Genomic DNA, 20,888 nt, shown 5'->3' with positions numbered 1-20,888 from the left:
TTCTGTGAAGCCTCTATTCTTGAACTGCTTCAAAAGTTTAAGCAGTTGGGCTGTCCCATCTTTTGTTTTAAGAGCCAAAGAGAAGCCTCTCTGAGCCCAACTATGTGATCGTTGTTTGTCTCCTCCTTTTCATTTTCATAGCCAATTGTATTGTCAGTGAGACTATTTAATTAAGCATTTACTTTTTTTTGTCTGACAAAAAAAGTTTTTTTGGTGACAAACTTTGGTGACAAAGTTTGGTGACAACTTTTTTTGGTGACAAAAGGCTACTGCTTTTCAGTGTTTTTTGTTGTTTTGAGAGATGTTATGAAATGGTAAATTTGCAGAAATTCTTGTCACATAATACAATGTATGAAAATAGAAAAATCTACATGGCAAAGGGTCAAAGGTAACCCTTGTACTATTGAGACAGAACCATGCTAAATTGGCCCAACACAGCAAATTAGGAAGACTAAACACTGGGAAAGCTCAAATATTATTGATTAGAATTATTCGTTTCTAATTTAGAGAGTGATGACAACTAAAATTGACTTCATTATAGGCAGGCATTTACATATTAATTTCGTGACTAACCAGAAGTGTGGAAGATGCGTTGGAATCCTCTTGCTAATACAACAATTCTCTAATTTGTCTTTGTAGATTAATGAGTCGGGTTCGTAAAAGCATAGTAAAAGCGGGTCCATACTATGTTTAAGTTAATTGTAAGTGCTTATTGAGGAAGAGCAAATCATTTGTATTTGTGTTGTTCCTCTTATCCACTCCTCTTCTTCCTCCTTCCTTATTCACTCATCAAACATTATGGACTAAATTCTTTGTGCTTGAGACATACAGACAACAAAGGCACATTCCTGTCTCAAGGATCTCAATCAAGAGAGGAGGAATGGCAAATGAAATTACAACTACAGTTTATGTTAATGAGTGCTTCAATAGGTGTCTGAGCAGAGGAAGAATACATGACTTCGACTTGGGAGAGTCAGGGAAAGCTTCATGGAGGAAATATCGTAAACAAGTAGAGAATAGGGAGGTGATGTGGGAAGAATGGAAGAGGACAGGCGATTACAGAGAGAGCAGCAGATATAGCATGGAGAAATGAAAAGAGAGGCGGCCTCTTGTCTCTGATTTTGTGACATTAACTCTTCTTCTTCTTTTTTTTTTTTTCTGAGACAGAGTCCTGCTCCATCACCCAGGCTGGAGTGCAGTGGCCCAATCTCGGCTCACTGCAGCCTCTGCCTCCCAGGTTCAAGGGATTCTCATGCCTCAGCCTCCCAAGTAGCTGGGACTACAGGAACGTGCCACCACGCTCAGCTAATTTTTGTATTTTTAGTACATAAGAGGTGTTGGCCAGGCTGGTGTAAAACTCCTGGCTTCAGGTGATCCGCCAGCCTCAGCCTCCCAAAGTGCTGGGATTACAGGTGTCAGCCACCATGCCTGGCAACGTTTACTCTTTTATTTATAAACCACACCACTCAGAAATCTAGAAAATTATCTACAGAGAGTGTTTATACTCCCTAAATTAAGTTGTCTTAAGTTATAAATTAACAGAGGCTTAATTTCTAAAAGATAAAAAGAAATTTTTCACATCTACTCAAAATGGGATGATGGTCAAAGTCATCAACACACCCTTAATATTGTCTCACTCATGACCTGTTATCTTGGAATATTTTCAACTTGTTTTAAGAGGTGTTTTTTTCCTTTGGGGCAGGAGACCAAGGCTGAAATAATTACTAGAGAGAATAAGAAAAGGTTATTTGCCAAGGAAGAACAAAAGGAAGAGCAAAAGTGGAGTGCTTTGTCATTTTCTATTGAAGAGCAAATGAAAGAGAATTTGCACTCTGGAATAAAGAACCTGGAAGAATTTTTGAAATCCTGTAAAAGTAGCTCTGTGAAACTTAAGGTTGAAATGGTGGGGTTAACTGCTTGCTTGAAAGCCTGGAAAGAACATTGCCGAAGTGAAGAAGGTATGTGATTCTGTTTTCCTATTTCGATGAGTTGGCGAATTAATACAAATGTAATGATGATAGTTGCCATTTATTAACTGGAAATTTGCATTAGAAGACTTACATGCACTATCTTACTTTATGTATTATTACCTTTACAATAGTTTCCCGCTACCTGCCGGGAGTATGTTTCAAGACCCACAATGGTTGCCTGAAACTGTGGATAGTACCAAATGCCATGTATACTGTTTTTTCCTATGCATACATACTATGATAAAGTTTAATTTCTAAGTTAGGTACAGTAAGAGATTAACAACAATAACTAGTAAGATAGAATAATTATAACAATATACTATAATAAAAGTTATGTAAATATGGTCTCTCTCTTCCTCAAAATACCTTATTATACTATACTCACCCCTTTTCTTCTTGTGAGAATGTGAGATGATAAAACGGCTACATGATGAGGTGAAGTGAGGTGAATGATGAACGCTGTTGTTGACCTTTTGATGATACAACAGAAGGAGGATCATCTGCTTCAGGTGATCCTTGCATCATTAAACCATGATGGAGTGAATGACTGATGTTAGGAGCAGATGATATTGATGATTGGGGTCCTCCATGGTTGAAAGAGTTTTGCTGAAGTCTTTTAGAAGAACAACGTTATCAGTAACTGTTGTCACTTTTTTTCTTTTTCTTTTTTTTTTGAGATAGAGTCTCACTCTGTCACCCAGGCTGGAGTACAGTGGCACCATCTCGGCTCACTGCAACCTCTGCCTCCCGAGTTCAAGCAATTCTTCTGCCTCAACCTCTCGAGTAGCTGGGATTACAGGTGTGCGCCACCATGCCCAGCTAATTTTTGTATTTTTAGTAGAGATGAGGTTTCACCATATTGGCCAGGCTGGTCTTGAACTCCTGACTTTGTGATCTACCCGCCACAGCCTCCTAAAGTGCTGGGATTACAGGTGTAAGCCATCGCGCCCAGTCACTTTTTAACTCATCAAAATGTTTCTGTGAAGGTTGCAATTCTTTTGTGATTATATGGGTGACTTGAATGCTGTGTTCCATCTGAGAATTGTATTCCATGTTTTTTCTTTTCATATCTATGTAATTTGAAACACTTCAGCAAATTCCGGTTCTGCTTCAGGTTCTTCTTCATCTTCCTCCCTGGATGACTCAATAAGTTCTTCCATTTCCTCATTTGTTAGCATTTCCTAATGAACTTCAATATGTTGTTTCACTTCTATATCAAACACATTGGCAAATCCCTCTTTGTCAATTAGTCTTGCTGCATGAATTATTTTCCTAACTTCTCCATTGATCCCCAGGAAGCCTTGAAAATCACTCAGGACTTCACTCCATAAATTCTTCCAGCAGGCATTTATAGTTTTTGGGTTTAATTCATCCATTGCATCTTTGGTGACTGTTAATGCATCAGCAATAGTGAATAATATCCAGCCCCTTATCATGTCCAGATTAGGGTCTGCATCAATTGCTGACTGAATGTGGTCAAACACCAGGCAGGTGTATGTGGCTTTGACAAACTGAATGATGCCATAGTCAAGGCGCTGAAGCAGTGAGTTTGTATTTGGAGGTAAAAATACAATCTGAATATTTTCATTTTCAACAAAAACAGATTTGGGATGGCTGAGTGCATAGTCTCGTATTCCAAGCTTTCCTCTTTCAAGTATTTTTTCACTTCTGGGAAGAAGCATTGGTAGAACCATTCCAAAAAAATGTTGGCTGTCATTCACACTTTCTGATTGTGTTGCCAGAACACAAGAAGATAATTTTTGCTTTTGTTTTTGAGAGTGTATGGCTTCTTCAGTCTGTATGCTATGCCTGTCTTTATTATATGCACTGCAGCATTGCCACCTAGTACCAAGGTTAATCTGTCCTTCCATGTTTTATGTCTTGGTGCCTCCTTTGGACTTTTATGAATGTGGGTTCTATTGGACATCTTCTTCCAGAAGAGCCTGGTTTCATCACAATTAAAACCTTGCTTTGGATGGTATCGTTTCTTTCTAACCAACTTCTTCAACTCTGCCAGAAATGTGGCAGCAGCTTCTTCATTGGCAGATGGAGCCTCTTCAGTCCGTAGTTTTCTTGTTTTGTTTTGTTTTGTTTTTGAGACGGAGCCTCGCTCTGTCACCAGACTGGAGTGCAGTGGCGTGATCTTGTTCGCTGCAACCTCCGCCTCCTGGGTTCAAGCGATTCTGCTGCCTCAGCCTCCTGAGTATCTGGGACTACATGCACACGCCACCATGCCCAGCTAATTTTTGTATTTTTACTAGAGATGGGATTTCACCATGTTGGCATGTTGGCCAGGATCATCAATCTCTTGACCTCATGATCTGCCCACCTTAGCTTTTCAAACTGCTGGGATTACAGGCATGAGCCACTGAGCCCAGCCCTCTTCAGTATTTTTTATATTTTTCAGTCCAAACCTATTCCTGAATTTGTGTAACCATCCTATATTTGAAGAAAATGGATCATTGTCACTCATTTCGGAGGATGCCTTGTTGAAGTCTTCATACAGATTCAATGCTTTCAGGTGCAACATGTTTCCATCACCTGGAAAATATTTTCTATTCATTTCTTCCACCTTCTATCTTAACTAAGCACTTATCAAACACTGTGTCCAAAACTTTTGCCATTTGAGGTGCAACAGCAAAACTAGCAAAGATTTCTTTTCTTCTTCACAACTTCATGGATAAAAGATTGTTTCTGACTGTAGATCTTAGCAACCTCAGCGTATGAGTTTTTCTTTACTTATTAAGGTAAGAACTTTCACATTTTCACTTAAAGAAAGCACTTTATGGCTTCTTTTTGACATATCTGAATTGCCAACATCACTTATTTTGCAGTTTGGGGCCATTATTAAGTAAAAGAAGGGTTATTTGAACACCAACACTGAGGCATCAATGCAGTCAATCTGATCATCAAGGTGGCTACTAAATAACTAATGGGAAGGTGGTGTCTGCAGTGTGAACATGGGGGACAAAGGAAGGATTCATGTCCTGAGCAGGATGAAGTGAGATGGTGCGAGATTTCATCACACAACTCAAAATGGTGTGCAATTTAAAAACATATGAACTATGTATTTCTGGAATTTTCATTTAATAGTTTTGAACCACAGTTTAGCTCACATCCCTGATACCACCAATAAAAGGACAATTTTGTATTTTATCAATGAGCAATGAGATCTCAGAGAGGGTCCCAACGGCAAATATATAGCACATTCATAAGCACCTTCAAAGACGGGTGCAAAAAGGACAACTTATAAAGTTGTGGGCGTGGTTAAGGGAACCAACAAAAACGATGAGGCACCCGGGAAGAATCTGTCATTCACCTTTGAGACCAATGAGTAAACATTTCCTTTTTGAGTAACACTGTGTTCATGCTTCCCTGGCACACTGAGTTCTTCCAAAGCTGCTGTGGATACCATGTGCTCTACTTTACAATTTCCATAGCAGGTAGTAAAAAAGAAAAGAAGAGGCAGAAAGAGGAAGATACAGGTGAAATAGGATCACATCAAGATGTGTAAATTCACAGCAAGTGAAATGATCTTGTTCCATAATACCTCCAAACTGACAGTTCTTCTGAGCAAACCTAGTTGATCTGTCAGTTTTGAGCATCTCCACACTTTGATCCATTTAACACATGACCTCCATGTTCTCTCCAACACCCTGACCTATTGTTTCACTCCAGCAACCTCCTATTGTTTCTGCTGCATAATTGGGAATGATCAAGTGTTATGCATTGTTTTTCTAAGTGAACTGCTCACTTAGAAACAGTGCATAACGATCAGTATAAACTGTATTACATTTCCTTTATAGCCTCTTACTGTATTCAGTTGGTGTTAGTTAATATTGTTAAATAGGTGAAATATAGATGATTGATTAGAAGAAACCCTGACATAATAAGTATGAAATAATTAGCAGAGCAGAGGAACAAAAAGGATATGTATGAATATAAAGCAATGGAGAGAGATTAGCAACATCTAGAATGTGACAGTTGGAAGAGGTGGATTGAATTGAAGGGCTCCAATGATTACACCAAATACTTATCTGTCGTCAACCATAGGACTCAATAAATGTTGCTAAGGTTTTAACCAGATATTTCAAGTTATAAAGATATTTTTCTTTGAACATAGTAGAGCACATATGAAAATAAAAGATGGAGAAAATATTTGTTATTCTTCCTAAACTTTTACAAACTTGAGCTTTTTTGATCTTACTTCTATGATGAACTACAATTTTTTTCCCAACACTGATATAGCTACATCTCAATAATCCACAGAGATGATGAAGTGTGGATAGTTGACTTCAATTTTACTTTATTTGGTCCTTTCTACTCCAAAACCTCCACTAATGCCAAGTAAGATAGTGAGGCCATCTAGATGATTAATCTTGGATAATCAAATGAATTATTTTTGATGGTCTTTATAACAATTTTATTGTTTATTCTTTACCAAGGTAAAACCAGGAAAGATTTAAGTATAGCTGTTCAAATGATGAAAAGGATCCACTCCTTGATGGAAAAATACTCAGAGCTTTTACAAGAAGATGATCGGCAACTCATAGCCAGATGCCTTAAGTATTTAGGATTTGATGAGTTGGCAAGTTCTTTACATCCAACCCAGGTAATATTATCAGAATAGCTCAATTTCAACAGGGTAATTATTAGGTATACATAAAGTATTTTGCAAAGATAGTCATCTCTTCCAGATTTTTTTTTTTTACTGAAAATACTATTATTAGTAGTAACCCAACTGCCCAATCTTGAAGTAATGCATAATTAGAAAATTTATACAAATGCTTACCTGGACAAACAGATTAAATGCCAGATAATCTCTGCAGATCCTTTAAAACTAACCCTGCACTTAATTCTAGCAAAACGTCTCAAAACTATAGTGTGACTATTCAATTGTCTTTAAATATATCAGGTTGTAGCCACAAATGTCATGATGTATATTTGAAAATCTTGATGTCTACTAATTTTTTCTAGTTAAGACAACGATTTAAACAATTTAAATTTAAAAGGTGGTAAAATGCTTTTCACATAGAAAGTGCTCAGTAATAAATGTTTTACTTATTTAAATGATATTCTAATTCAATGTCTTTTTCAAAATGGACTTTTGAAATAATGCAGGGTGCAGAAAATGATGTAAAAGTGAAGAAAAGGAATAAATATTCGGTTGGCATTGGGCCAGCTCGGTTCCAACTGCAATACATGGGCCATTATTTGATACGAGATGAGAGAAAAGACCCAGATCCCAGGGTCCAGGATTTTATTCCCGACACATGGCAGGTAATACTGCAAATGAAACAAAAATTACTGTATTTTCTTATTATATGTGATCTCAGAGGTTTCTCATTATTGTGGCTCTACATATTATATTTGGTGTTGATGTCATTTAAAGATACTTTGTTATTGAAAATGTCAAATGTGGACTATTTTTTCCCCATTTAAAGAAAGTGAGATTTTCTTTTATTATATAGACCATTTCCTTGGAGGTACATTAATGGATTCATATGTTTAGCTCTGATGTTATCTCAGTGTCATCCAGCTGTATCATTATGGAGCAGCCTCCACGTTTTCCCTGTGTCAATAGGATTTCATATGTAAATATATAAAGTGCGTAGAGAAATTTGGATAGTTTAAATAGTAGGGACAATTGTTTAGATGTTTACACATTGCATCTGTCACCATAGTAGCTATTCTAAAAATGTATATGAAATTAATATTGAGGGATATAAAATTTAGAAGAAAAGGATGCATTTCTACATGCATTGAACCATACCAACTTGCTGGTAAATTGAACATGTTTGCCTACAGAAATGCAGTTTTATAGCTTCAATCTAATAGACTGCCCCTTCAGAATCTTTCTTATGATGGTGGGGTAGGTTAAAAAATGCATGCCGCCTTTTCATGAATGGGAAGACTGGTTCCTTGCTTCAGTGCAGGACTAGAGGCAGTAATGCTCTCCATTAATTTCATTCACATTGTAACTCTTCTGATGCCCAGTTCACGCTGAGGTGTGGCCAGGAGTGGACCGGTTGGGGTTTTGAGTTGTTTTCCCACCTTCTACCTATTACATAGACTTATTACCATTCTTCGGCTAGTCAACATTCTTCGGCTGAAGGGATGGAGCTCTCTCATCCTGGCATTCTTCTGTGTAGAAAGTAGAAGATCAGTAGTAAAATTAAGAATGTTTGATGTTTCTTCTCCTCAGCTATTTTTTTCACCATCAGTAATATACATATTGTCTCTTTCTTAGAACTTAGTTTCTCAGCTGCACTTAGTAAATAGCAAATAATTACAAGGTGTTTTCTCAATTATAAGATATTTTGTTCAGACATCCTCTCCATTTTTCACACATAAAACCCACCTTACAGATGTTCAAAAGCATAAAAATGATCTCTTCTGAGAGAATGACATGAGACCTTCAGATGTACCTACAGATCCTTTGAGGTTTAGAAAATCATATTGGAAGTCTATAAATACTGTCTTTGTTTTGGTAACATACGGTTCACTTTCTTGACACGAATGATACTCTGCACCCTGCAGCGAGAGCTCCTTGATGTTGTGGATAAGAATGAGTCAGCAGTGATTGTTGCCCCAACGTCCTCAGGCAAAACCTATGCCTCCTACTACTGTATGGAGAAAGTGCTGAAGGAGAGTGACGATGGGGTGGTCGTGTACGTTGCACCCACAAAGGTAGTGCTCAAGTGACTGTAATATTGTCTTTCATTCCTGAACTTACTATTTAAAAATAATGAACATGGTCACATGGTAGATCTAGTTCACTTTATTTTTTAACCTGCATTTTCTTGTTCCAGTGTCTGAAGGTAAAATAACATACATATACATATACATATACACATACATACACACACACAAACATATACATAAAATAACATATACATATTCAAACTTTAGACATCAGGGGAAAGTCACCAAATATAGGAGACACAATTTTTTTCTGATGTATAGGCAACATTTTCTGTTTTTCCTTCTGATGAATACTTTTTAAATTCCATTTTACTTTAGGTTGAGGTTTATCAATGAGGTTTGTATGCTGAGTCAACTATCTCAAAGAGAATATGTTAGTGTGTTTAGAGTAGTGGGTTAATGAAAGGGGTTAGTAAGCTTTCTGCACTGAAAGCAGGACACACTTTTAGACAGTTCTTGTTGTCCTCTGATATTTCACTTCTCTCTATTATGTGACTAATGGATCTTTTTCTTTGTCAATCAGGCCCTTGTTAATCAAGTGGCAGCAACTGTTCAGAATCGTTTTACGAAAAATCTGCCAAGTGGTGAAGCTCTCTGTGGTGTTTTCACCAGGGAGTATCGTCATGACGCCTTAAACTGTCAGGTAGGGTATTTTAATTAATAAGTGTGTTATCAAATTATATAACTGTACTTGTATGTCTCTTTGACACATCTTCTCAAGGCTTGTGAAAATAATTTCCTTGAATTCATGAAAGACAAAATACTTTTAGAAAAAATGTAATATTGTTACATTTCAAAGAGTGAGAACTAGAACTCATCTTTCTCTAAGGACACTGACCTTTGGATTTCTGATTTCATCTATAGTTTATTGCATCGTCTTGGTTTGTAAAAGGATTCAGAATAATCTGATGAATGCTATGTTATAGAAAATTAACAAACCTCAATTTTAAATCAATTACTTTTTCTTCATAAGTATCTATTAAGGATACTCATGATTTAGAAAATGTTCTATTATGGATCGTATACCTGGTGTTAAATCATAAACAGTTTTCACCCTTATGAACTCACAGATCAACAATTAAGACTAAATAAGAATGAACACATGATTTTAGAAGATTGCATGGTAGGCATGGAGATGTTCTACCCAGATTGCCTTTCAAAGAAAGACTTGATGTGGGGAGTGTGGTTAAGATAGATGCCAGCTATCAGCTCCCCCAGTTCTGCCTCCACAGTCTCTACACTGCAACTGAGCTAAGTAGAAGTATAAACAGTGGGCTGCTGTGGCTCGATGTGGAACAACTCTGACAGCAATCCTCACTCCAGAACTCCCAGCTAGGTTGGCTGAAGCTCCATCAGGCCTACCTTGCAGTTAGGCTTCCCCCTCTGCTCATGCCTGCTTCCCTGCTCTTTTCACACTAGCTGATTCTTAATAAACACCTTCCAATCCAAACTCTATGTCAATGTCAGGTTTTAAAGAATCAAACTTGTGACAATGAATAATTTCTATTTTTAAACTCTGAATGCTCATGAACAAGGATGTAAACTTCAAATCTGATTTTCTACCATTTTTGGCCTACCGAAATTTCAGTTTCATATGGTTCCAATGAATATGGCACAGTTTTGATGAAACCCTGAATTCTCAGAAGCAATGTTATATGCCAATTATCAGCAGGTACATTCAGGACTCATAAGTCTATCTTACATATTTCTGTAACTATGTCTACACATACTAAGTGCTCAAAATGTTACTTCACCCAATATTATTCTTTGTAGGTACTTATTACAGTGCCTGCCTGCTTTGAAATTCTGCTGCTTGCTCCTCATCGCCAAAACTGGGTGAAAAAGATCAGATATGTTATATTTGATGAGGTAGGTTTGGTATTCTTTCTTTGCTTAATTTCCTAGTGCACATTTGCATAGCAATGAAGATATTTGGTGTTTCAGGACATCTATCCCCTTGGATGGAGTTCAGATTGAGAAGGCCTCCGTTTTTTTTTCCTGAGTGATTTTTCCTGGGAATTACAGTTTTTTGGCTCCCTTTTCCTGTTGTGACTCAATAGGGTAAAATGATGCACCCTGCAGAGTTCTGTATGGGAGTGGAATCTTTCGTTGACAGCTGTTTCAGGGGAAATAGAATTCAACCATCCTGGTACAAGTTTCCCTGGACAGAGATTTCAATCCAATCTTTGACCTCTAAAGTAAATAATTTTTGGCTCTAACAATGATGTCAATTACGTAAGTTTTATCGGTCATGATCCCAACAGATAATTAAATGACACTCTTGAAATACAATAATTCAAGAAGGGCATTTTTCAAAGGTGTATGTGAGGGAATCCATAAGGGTTAGTGCAGTAATCTAGAGCTGGTAGTTTACCTCTAGGCTTAAAGGGGCAAGGCGTGGAAGCATTTATGGAAACTCAAAAGGAGATTCCAATTGAGTTGACCATATTGTGAGGAACATAGCTGATTCAAGGTAGCTTTGCAGGAAAGGAGCCAATGGAAAAATGACCTCAGCCTCAGTCTCCCCACATCTTCTGATCTATGGCCAAGGCCCTCCATAGGCCAAACCTAGTGGAACCAGAAATCATAAGAGTCCTTTTGACAAAGTGCCTATAGGTCAGCTTCCCTGGGAAGAGAGAGCAGAATAAAAAACAATGTAGATTTATAGCGATTTATTGGGGCAAATGGAAGATACTTAGCAAAGCTATATTGCAGCATTAGTAGGAATATTTATTGGTCAGGCACGGTGGCTCACACCTGTAATCCCAGGAGTGTGGGAAGCTGAGGTGGGCAAATTGCCTGAGGTCAGGAGTTTGAGGCCAGCCTGGCCAACATGGTGAAACCCCATCTCTACTAAAAATACAAAAATTAGCTGGATGTGGTGGTGGGTGCCTGTAATCTCAGCTACTCAGGAGGCTGAGGCAGGAGAACCACTTGAACCCAGGAAGTGGAGGTTGCAGTGAGCCAAGATCGTACCACTGCACTCCAGCCTGGGTACCAGAGCGAAACTCCATCTCAAAAAAAAAAAAAAAAAAAAAAAAAAAAGAAAGAAAAAAAGGGGGAATATTTATTAAAAGAGATTTAAAACACGATAGAAAGATACAATCTTTGACTCTGTGGAATTTTACATTCAAAGGGGAAAAGTTTAACAAATCTCTGTAACTTACCTTTTCCTTGCTATAAACTTGGAGCTACCAAATAGGCTGTGCTTCGGATTTGTTTGATACTGATTTATTATATTTATTTGTGGTTAATCTCATATTGCATCATGAAGGTCTTGAATATTCTTGTTTTCAAAAATCCAACAACTTTGTCTATGCAATCTAGAACTTTGAATTAAAATCTCATCTCAAAACTCTGAAGTAATATGACGATATGACTTTGGCTATTTCAGTTTTTCAAATTTTGTGTAAGGGATAAAAACGAAAGGTTTTAAAGGCTAACGTCTATTCTGGCAGAATCAGGGAAAAGTGCTATCTAGTGCAAAGCGTAAGGTCAATATTTGATGGAGTGGTATTTTATCTCACCAGGACAAGCCCAGATGGGCAGTGGGTATGCATATTCTAATAGATAGATAATTTGACTTTGATAGTAAGTCTTTTTCAGTTGCTTGCCAGGTGTCATACTTTAATCTGTTAAATGAAGACCACATTTGAGACTCTTTTCTGAATCTAGTTTGATTTGCTCATCCATTCATTTACTCAGCAGATATTTAAGGAGTGCCTCCTCAGTGCTAGGCCTTGTGTCAGTGGCTAGGAATAGAATATTCAGGTCTAAGGTTACAGTTTACTTAATGCCTTATCTATTAGACACTGGAGCTGACAGCAGTTTAATCAAGAAAGAGGAAATAAACAAGTGAGCTCACAAATGATGATGCTAGCCCACGTTGGTACAAACCGTGAAGGGAGAGACCAGGCTGTCATGACTGCAGTCCTGGCAGAGTGTCAGGAGGAGGCAACTCTGGAATAGGTGGTCAGAAGAGTCTTTTTTATGGAGTGGCATTGAGCTGAACTCTACTGTTTGAATAAGAGAGGGTAAGAGTATTTTAAGCAGAGGGAATAATATACGTGAAAGCTCTTGGGTAGGAAGGGTGAGTTCAAGGAACAAAGAAAAGGTCATTCTTTCTGGACCATAGTAAAAGTGGAGACAGTGGATTGAGATAAAGCCAGGGAGGCAGCAGCGGCCAAATGATGCCAGACATTATACATCCCATTAAGGAGTTTGTTTTGTTTCACATGCAAAGGGAAGCTATTAAAGCAATTTATTTAGTGACGTGACTTGATATAGTTTATCTTTTTAAACTTTTTTTTTTTTTTTTTTTTTTTAGACAGAGTCTTGCTCTGTTGCCCAGGCTGGAGCCCTGTGGCACGATCTCAGATCACTGCAAGCTTCGCCTTCTGGGTTCACGCCATTCTCCTGCCTCAGCCTCCCAAGTAGCTGGGACTATAGGCACCCACCACCACGCCCAGCTAATTTTTTTGTATTTTTAGTAGAGATGGGGTTTCACTGTGTTAGCTAGGATGGTCTCGATCTCCTGACCTCGTGATCCACTGGCCTCGGCCTCCCAAAGTGCTGGGATTACAGGCGTGAGCCACTGCGCCTGGCCAACATTTTTATTTTGGCTGTGATGTGAAGAATTTAAGGGCAGATAGGGAGGCTAAGTATAGTAGTCAAGTGGATATTGTGGTAGTGCTGCTGAGATATGAGAGTAGCTAGGTTGGAGGTAGACATGAAGAGAAATGCATTGAGTTGAAAGAAATTTTTGAAAGTAAAGTAAAGCAGAATTGTTGGTGAATTGGTTGTGAGGATTTTTAATATTTCTTTAAACTTGGCGTGGTCACTTAAAGGTGATGGGAAGGCATGCATGACAATTTCAAGATTCCATGTCTTACTTTCATTTGCTATTTTTAAATTAACTTTTCAGTTGAGATTTTTTTTTTTTCTTTAATAGGTTCATTGTCTTGGTGGAGAAATCGGAGCAGAAATCTGGGAACATCTCCTTGTCATGATCCGATGTCCCTTTTTGGCTCTTTCAGCTACCATAAGTAATCCTGAACATCTCACCGAGTAGGCATTAAGTTCCAATTTGGACAGAGTGTTTATCTATTTTGAATGTTTGAATTTCATAATTTCTCTATGGGTTCTCAGGAGTTTTATAATTTTCTAGTGAATTTAATAGTTTATTTCTGGATCTTCAAGAAACTGCATCTCTCTACACCTCCTGGCCATTGTTGAGGAAACCCATCCTCTATAAATCAAGAACTTCCCCACCCAGATCTGCAATTGAGTAGGAAATTTCCCCCATCCCAAAAATGATTCATCAGAAAAGATATATTTTTGTTTCTTTTTTTGTCTTTCACCAAGAAATAAAAAATAAAATGATATAACAACACACTCAGCCATGGGTCCTGTGGTCCATTTTCCCACTTTGTAGAGATGTTTAGAAAGATAGCAAATTCTTATTAGTTGAAAGCGCCATTTTATCTTGTCATTGGGCTTGATTTTTGCCTACTACTAATACTTTTTTTTACTTTACAATAATATTTATTTATTTACTAATAACAATCCTATAATACCTCCTATGTGCCCAGTACTGTTCTAAGTGCTTTACATGTATTAATTAATTTTAAATGCCCAGCAACCCTTACGATTTATGCTTACTTCCATTACTACAATTAAATAGTCACAGTTCCAATATGACTACCATATTTCCTTTTAAAATGTGGAAAACTAGGTACAGAAAGATGAAGTTATTCAACCAAGAGACACAGCTATTACTAAGAAGGTTGGGATTTAATTTCAGGTAGTCTGGCTTCTGAGTCTATTCCCCTAAGTACACTTTATAAGGAAGATGAAATTGTCTTTACTTAAGCTACTTAATTTCACAGGAAGCAGTTCCATGTTCTGCCTAAATAATATGTACATTTATTTTTTTAAGGTGGCTACAGTCGGTAAAATGGTACTGGAAACAAGAAGACAAAATAATTGAAAATAAAACCGCTTCTAAAAGACATGTGGGCCGTCATGCTGGCTTTTCCAAAGACTACTTGCAAGTAAAACAATCATATAAAGTTAGACTTGGTATGTTTGATATATTTATGTAAACTTTGCCTTTTACTTTATTATTTTTAAAAAATCTACCATTACCTTGATCTTGATGCCGTTTACTTTAAATTTATTTCAGTGATTACATTTCCATTGATGTGGAAATTCTTGTTCTTCATTTTTAGTGCTCTATGGAGAGAGGTACAATGATCTAGAGAAGCATGTATGTTCAATAAAACATGGTGACATTCATTTTGATCATTTTCACCCATGTGCTGCACTAACGACAGATCATGTAAGTAATATTTTAGCCATATTTGTTCTAAGTAATATAAAATATTTGTATATATTATAAATAAATGCTGCCTAATTGATATTTATCAGAATTATAGAATTACAGAATTACAGAAACTGATACTTTAACCTTAATTTAAAAAATAACAAGAGTATTCTTTCTAATTCTCATTGGTTCTTCAACAATGCCTGAATACACAAAGATTAAAAACCACTACAAATTTAACCTGAATTTTTAGCTAATTTTATTTATTCTCGGATGTTTCATTTGCCAATTTTTCTTCTTCTCAGCGCCCATGTCTGTCTGTCTACCCCTCTGACGCTAATTCTTCTCATAGTGCAGCCATACAATTATATGTGGACAATCCCTAGTACATAGAGAAATCAGGTAAAAGACATTCTCACTAACGTAGCAATCACAACATGATTTTTTTGGTGGTGAGCCAGTAAGGTGGAGGTCTTAGGAAGATTTCAGCTGGGACACCGGGGTGTGAGTGGGGAAAGATTTCTTAATTTTTCTTGCATAGTTCTCTTCCGCTCTCATCCTAGTCCCATACGTGGCCCATTTAAACTTCCTTTGGCTTTCAAAGTGATGATTAGTCAATAGTTTTGTCTTCCTTCTAAAACCTTAAATATATTCCAAATTCTGTTATGTTAAACATAATAGGACATCCATCATAAGATTGTTGTGATGATTAAAGGTGGTAAAATATGTAAAATTTTTAGAGCACAAAAGTCAACATAATTTGACATGAATATAATTAAACGTAACTCTCAACTTTCTTTAAAGATAATTTTGATCTTTCCAAGTCTCTTTTGGCTTTCTTTTGGAAAAAGCTAAATGCATACCTCCTTAGCTTGACAACCAAGGTCATCTATGACCTGGCCCCAATGTCCTTTCCATTCGTTCACTGGGGATATCTTACCTGGCAGCCCTCATGCTATATATTGCTCTTAGAATATTTCAAACTGGATGCCAAATACCAGTCATTCATATCCTGTTCATCTTCCATAATTCTTCAAATGTGAAACCTTTTCTGAATTCTTCTCTGACTTTCTTAGGTAGATGTAATCTTTCTTCTCTCAATAAATACCTTGTCTGTGTTTCTAATATGACACCAGCCATGATGAGCTTACTGCTTAAGTTGTTTACATGTATATAGTCTTTACTTACTAGAATAACTCTTTGAAGACAAATTTTGTGTCCTTCATTTCCTAACAAATTGCTGTGTATATAAAAGGTACTAAGTGTATGTTAAATAAGAACAGCCACTGCACTCCAGCCTGGGCAACAGAGCGAGACTCTGTCTCAAAAAAAAAAAAAAAAAAAAGAACAGCCAACCTAAATTGAGTACTTACTTCATGTTCTAAAATTTCTACATTTTTAAACCTCTTTTAACCATTACAACAATCTTATGATAGTTGTCTTAATACTATTCCCACTTTACAATGAGGAAAGTGAGGCATAGAGAACTTAACTAACTCAGTGTTGCATCATTAAGTAAATGGTGGGGCCAGGATGCAATCTCAAACAAGTTGGCTTTTAAAAGCAAGCTGGCTGATGGTAATTTTCTAATAGGATTTTGTTATGGAAACTTATCTCTGTGGGACAATGGCCCAATCCAAATTCTAAATAAACCTAAATATGGACAAAATTCTTGTGACTTAACTCATACCCCAAACCTAGAATATGGATGATAACCCACATATAAGAATAAAAGGTACTTTATTCTCTCATTTTTCTTTCTCCTTTCCCTCCCCTCCCCTCCCCTCCCCTCCCCTCCCCTCCCCTCCCCTCCCCTTCCCTCCCCTCCCTTCTTTCCTTTATGATATCCAGGAGTTATCTGACATTTTCATCATTACCTGGCATTTTAAAAACAGTATAGTATTTAAAAATTATTCTGTGTAGGATGGTTCAAGGCAGGTTATCTTTAAGCAGCAATGAATATAGTGGTTTGGAGTACTTGCTGAAATTGTCATTTTGGTCCAAGTGCCTTTCCTCTACTTTCAGTAGCTATTAATGGAGTAACTGGAAAGCAATAGAACTGCTACAGTGTGCTGTGACCCCAGATGACTAATGCAAAGGTCATGCTGTTGTATGAGTCTTCTTAAGATGTCTAGACTTCTGTGGCAGGAATGCAGGATGAACATAAAGACTTAGGTATTAGTAAGTCTCTTTTGACAGCTGTGTATAGCGTGTGTTTATATAGGACATATCTTAAAGTAGCAGTGATAAAAACCAAGGAGGCCTTTCAGCTGAGTAAATAATTCCTGGTCCTGTGTAGTCCATTTCAGATTAATATGAAAAAATGGAGTGGCAAGAAAAAACATAATAAACTGTGGCAACATAAGAAGGGCCATCCACCTGGGTCCTTTCCTCTATAGTTGTAGTATGAAAATGATTTCAGGAGTGGGGCAGGACGAGTGAGCTGGTCTGAATCCAACCATGGTGAGGGATCACCTTCAATCCATACATGGCTTATTTCTGGCTAAGGACAGTGTCTTTTGGCCTTTGGCCCAATTTTCATGCCACACAGGAACAGCTGCTGACTCCTGGAGAGCTATCAGCCCCAGGAAGTCCTTGAAAGAACTGCTATCTATCTGTTTCTGCTCAGCATAAATCAATGCCTACCCTCACCTATGACATTAGGGACAATGTGGTTTACAAAAATAGCATCATGGTATAATACTATTGTGTTTATAAATAAAGAATGGTACAAATCTATGACCTTTTATTTCTCTTCATTTTCTGCCTAGACTCACTCAACTTTTACAGGATCATTAGTCACTATGTAGTGGAGAACAACTGAATTGAATCTCCAGTATTTAGGCATAGGACTATTAAACTGATTTAAAAAATTAAGAACTATAAGGGATAATTAATCAATCATATTGATGGCTGTGGCATTAATCATATGCCAGGCATTTTACTAGGTCTGTTACATATGTTATCTAATATAATTCTCATAAGAAATCTATGTCACAGGCAGAATTATCCTTAATTTTAGAAATGAGGAAACTCAGACCTCTCTAAAAGGCTAAGAGACTTAAGAAATCATAAGCATTCTAGCAACCAAAAACAGAAGATTTATGTTTTAAAATTATAATAATCTTGGATTTATTGTATGCTTTTATTTTAGATAGGTAGAATAAGTAACCACCTTCAAGTAATACCTAACAAGAGAGAAGATGCCAACATTACAAAATAATAGGTGTTTTGTTTTATTTAGTATGTTGACATAATATAGTCGTTAGCATTTAGCTATCTTTCGATACTCCAACTGAGATATTAAATGATGATTCCGGGAATTGTTTTATGTTCTATAGTTTTAAAGGTTTGAAGAACATATGTTGATTTTGTTTGCTCTCACTGCAGTCTTTAGGGTAGAAGTAAAAATATTGTATTTTCATTCCTATATTATGGATGAGGAACTAGCATTTACAGGTGCAATTAGAACCAGATCTTCTCATTCAAACTCTCCTGTACTTTCCATTCTACCAAACATCATCTCCAGTTTTTTTCAACTGTATTGTGTTTGGAGTGGCTTTTTTAGCCCCGAAATTTGAAACCTGAATTTTAAAATGTATTAATAGCTGTTTATGAAAACAAGTGCCCTATTGTCAAATTATTTCGGATAAATTTGCATGCTATATTTACTTCTTTGAGATTTAACATTTCCAGTGAGAAATCCCAAAGAATCCTATTTGATACAATATATATCATTTCTCCCTTCTTTTCCTTTTTTGAAGAATACTGTCTTAGCCCCCATTCAACAGGCTTCTATAACAAGAATATCACAAGTTGAGAGGCTTTAGAAACAAAGATTTACTTTTCAGAATTCTGGAGGCTGGGGAGTCCAAGGTCAAGGCACTGGGAGATTTGGTGTCTTGTGAGGGCCTGCTTTCAGGTTCATAGATAGCTGTCTTCTCGCTGTGCCCTCACATGGCAGAAGGGACAGGGGAGATCTCTGTGGTCTCTTTTATAACAGCATTAATCCCATTCATGAGGGTTCTGCCTTCATGACTTAACCATCTCCTAAAGGATTTGCCTCCAGATACCATCACATTGGGGATTCGGTTTCAATATGTAAGTTTTGGGGGAAGACAAACATTCAGTCTATACTGCATTCCTATTAACATCTCAGAGAGTATGTTTCTACGTGCAAATGATTTGTAGCAGTAGTGATTGAAACCAGTAGAAAATACTACAGTGAAACTTTTTGAGAACAGGAATTTTTTATTTCCCGTTAAAAATATTTGTGGAAAAACTGAATGGCATACATAATTAAGAAGACTTAAAGCAGACCTGTCAGTGACCTTTGGGAGAAATTTCTTGGAGTCTTGAAGGTGGTTTGAGAGCCTTTATCTTGAAGTTGACCCAGTTCTTATCTCGAAACTTAAGCAAATAAGATTTTCCCATTTTAGCCTGGCTTGGTACACATAAAGTAAAGAATCACATTCTTAATTACATCAATTTTGGTGTTAGCTGTAAGGTAGAGGTTATGTATTGTCTAAACTGAGTCCACAGATCTTTCAGCTTCCCATCGCTCTGATTTCAATTATGAAGTCAGTTCATAGAAAATTAGCACAACGAAAAGGTCTTAGGAAGTAATATTAAAATTTTTTTGTGGGCTTTTGGCTTTTTTTCCTCTTTAGTGATTCAGGAAACTGTGTTGATAGAATTTGTTAGCATTTAGCACCTATCAGCATTTGAACATTTTAGTTTATTGCTTTTCAGTGTCTTTGGGTTATGATAGTGACTAAGAGGCAAAGGATAAGACATAAAATAAAATAAAGAGTAAAAATTTTAATTTTATTTTAAACAGATTGAAAGCTATGGATTCCCTCCTGATCTTATCCTTTCACCTCGAGAAAGCATCCAGCTATATGATGCCATGTTTCAAATTTGGAAAAGTTGGCCCCGGGCCCAGGTAAATAATAATAATGTAATTAATGCTATTATAGAGGATGATAACATTGACAAACTCTCACCCTTTCTAATCACTGGCATCTAATCTTTTAAAATTATTAGTTGACTCTTCCTACAATAAGAGTGCCTCTTCTCATATTTCTAACATTATCTGTTTGTTTTTTAATGGGTTTTAATTTGTATTTTATTTTCATTCCTGAGAATATTTCTTCTTTTTTTTTTGAAATCTTTTCAACTTCTGGAACACTATTATATTTCAGTCTTCTTATACCTTAGATTCATATTTCTTTTCATTACACTTGCTTCCCTTCTAAGTCCCAATTGCTGTTTTGTTTTCATCTTCTACTTTGTTTTGCTTTGTATCCTCTCTTTTGAAGAGCTCATCCATCCTAGTAATGTTATGCATTAGAAGCCGTGTGGAGATAAAAAGTTTAACCATCTCTGTGCTCAAGAAACTTGTAAGGCTGTTAATCAGGCATATAATTGAGAAATACTTTTGGATTTTCTTGCATGATTGTACCTAATTTTGTAATATTTGTTTTCAAGGAACTGTGCCCAGAAAACTTCATTCATTTTAACAATAAATTAGTCATTAAAAAGATGGATGCTAGAAAATATGAAGAGAGTCTAAAGGCAGAGTTAACAAGTTGGATTAAAAATGGCAACATAGAGCAGGTAATTTTCATACACTTTTTGGCCAAACTTTATTTTTGTTGTTTTCTTGAGTTATATCATTCAGTTAATACCATTTTCTGATTTTTTTTAATCCTCAATTTTTATTTTAGAAATTTAAGTTGAACATGAAGTCTGGTAATTCTGGGATAGAATAAAAAGAGAAAGTAAACTGGTCTTTGTCTTACCCTCAGTGTCTTCTGAACCATGTGCCAGAGGCTACTGGTTGTTTCTAAATGGCATAGCCGATGAGAACAGAAGGTTCACTATCC

The 20,888-nt window shown here is 36.7% G+C and overlaps 1 protein-coding gene across 1 annotated transcript in view; it reads left to right on the top strand.

Annotated features, from left to right (window-relative positions):
• The window catches only part of DDX60 (DExD/H-box helicase 60), a 101,325-nt gene that overhangs the window by 41,470 nt on the left and 38,967 nt on the right, over nucleotides 1–20,888 (top strand). The window contains exons 14-24 of the mRNA XM_030816307.1: nucleotides 1,703–1,958; nucleotides 6,416–6,582; nucleotides 7,092–7,250; nucleotides 8,511–8,660; nucleotides 9,199–9,318; nucleotides 10,449–10,544; nucleotides 13,627–13,742; nucleotides 14,614–14,756; nucleotides 14,906–15,015; nucleotides 19,841–19,945; nucleotides 20,491–20,619. Of these exons, the coding sequence (XP_030672167.1) occupies nucleotides 1,703–1,958; nucleotides 6,416–6,582; nucleotides 7,092–7,250; nucleotides 8,511–8,660; nucleotides 9,199–9,318; nucleotides 10,449–10,544; nucleotides 13,627–13,742; nucleotides 14,614–14,756; nucleotides 14,906–15,015; nucleotides 19,841–19,945; nucleotides 20,491–20,619 (1,551 nt within the window). The remainder of the gene's footprint in view (nucleotides 1–1,702; nucleotides 1,959–6,415; nucleotides 6,583–7,091; nucleotides 7,251–8,510; nucleotides 8,661–9,198; nucleotides 9,319–10,448; nucleotides 10,545–13,626; nucleotides 13,743–14,613; nucleotides 14,757–14,905; nucleotides 15,016–19,840; nucleotides 19,946–20,490; nucleotides 20,620–20,888) is intronic.

Source organism: Nomascus leucogenys, chromosome 7b (genome assembly GCF_006542625.1).
Source record: "Nomascus leucogenys isolate Asia chromosome 7b, Asia_NLE_v1, whole genome shotgun sequence".
NCBI lineage: Eukaryota > Metazoa > Chordata > Mammalia > Primates > Hylobatidae > Nomascus > Nomascus leucogenys.
Note: the sequence above shows the minus strand (reverse complement) of the source record. Positions and strands in the feature narration are given on the sequence as shown.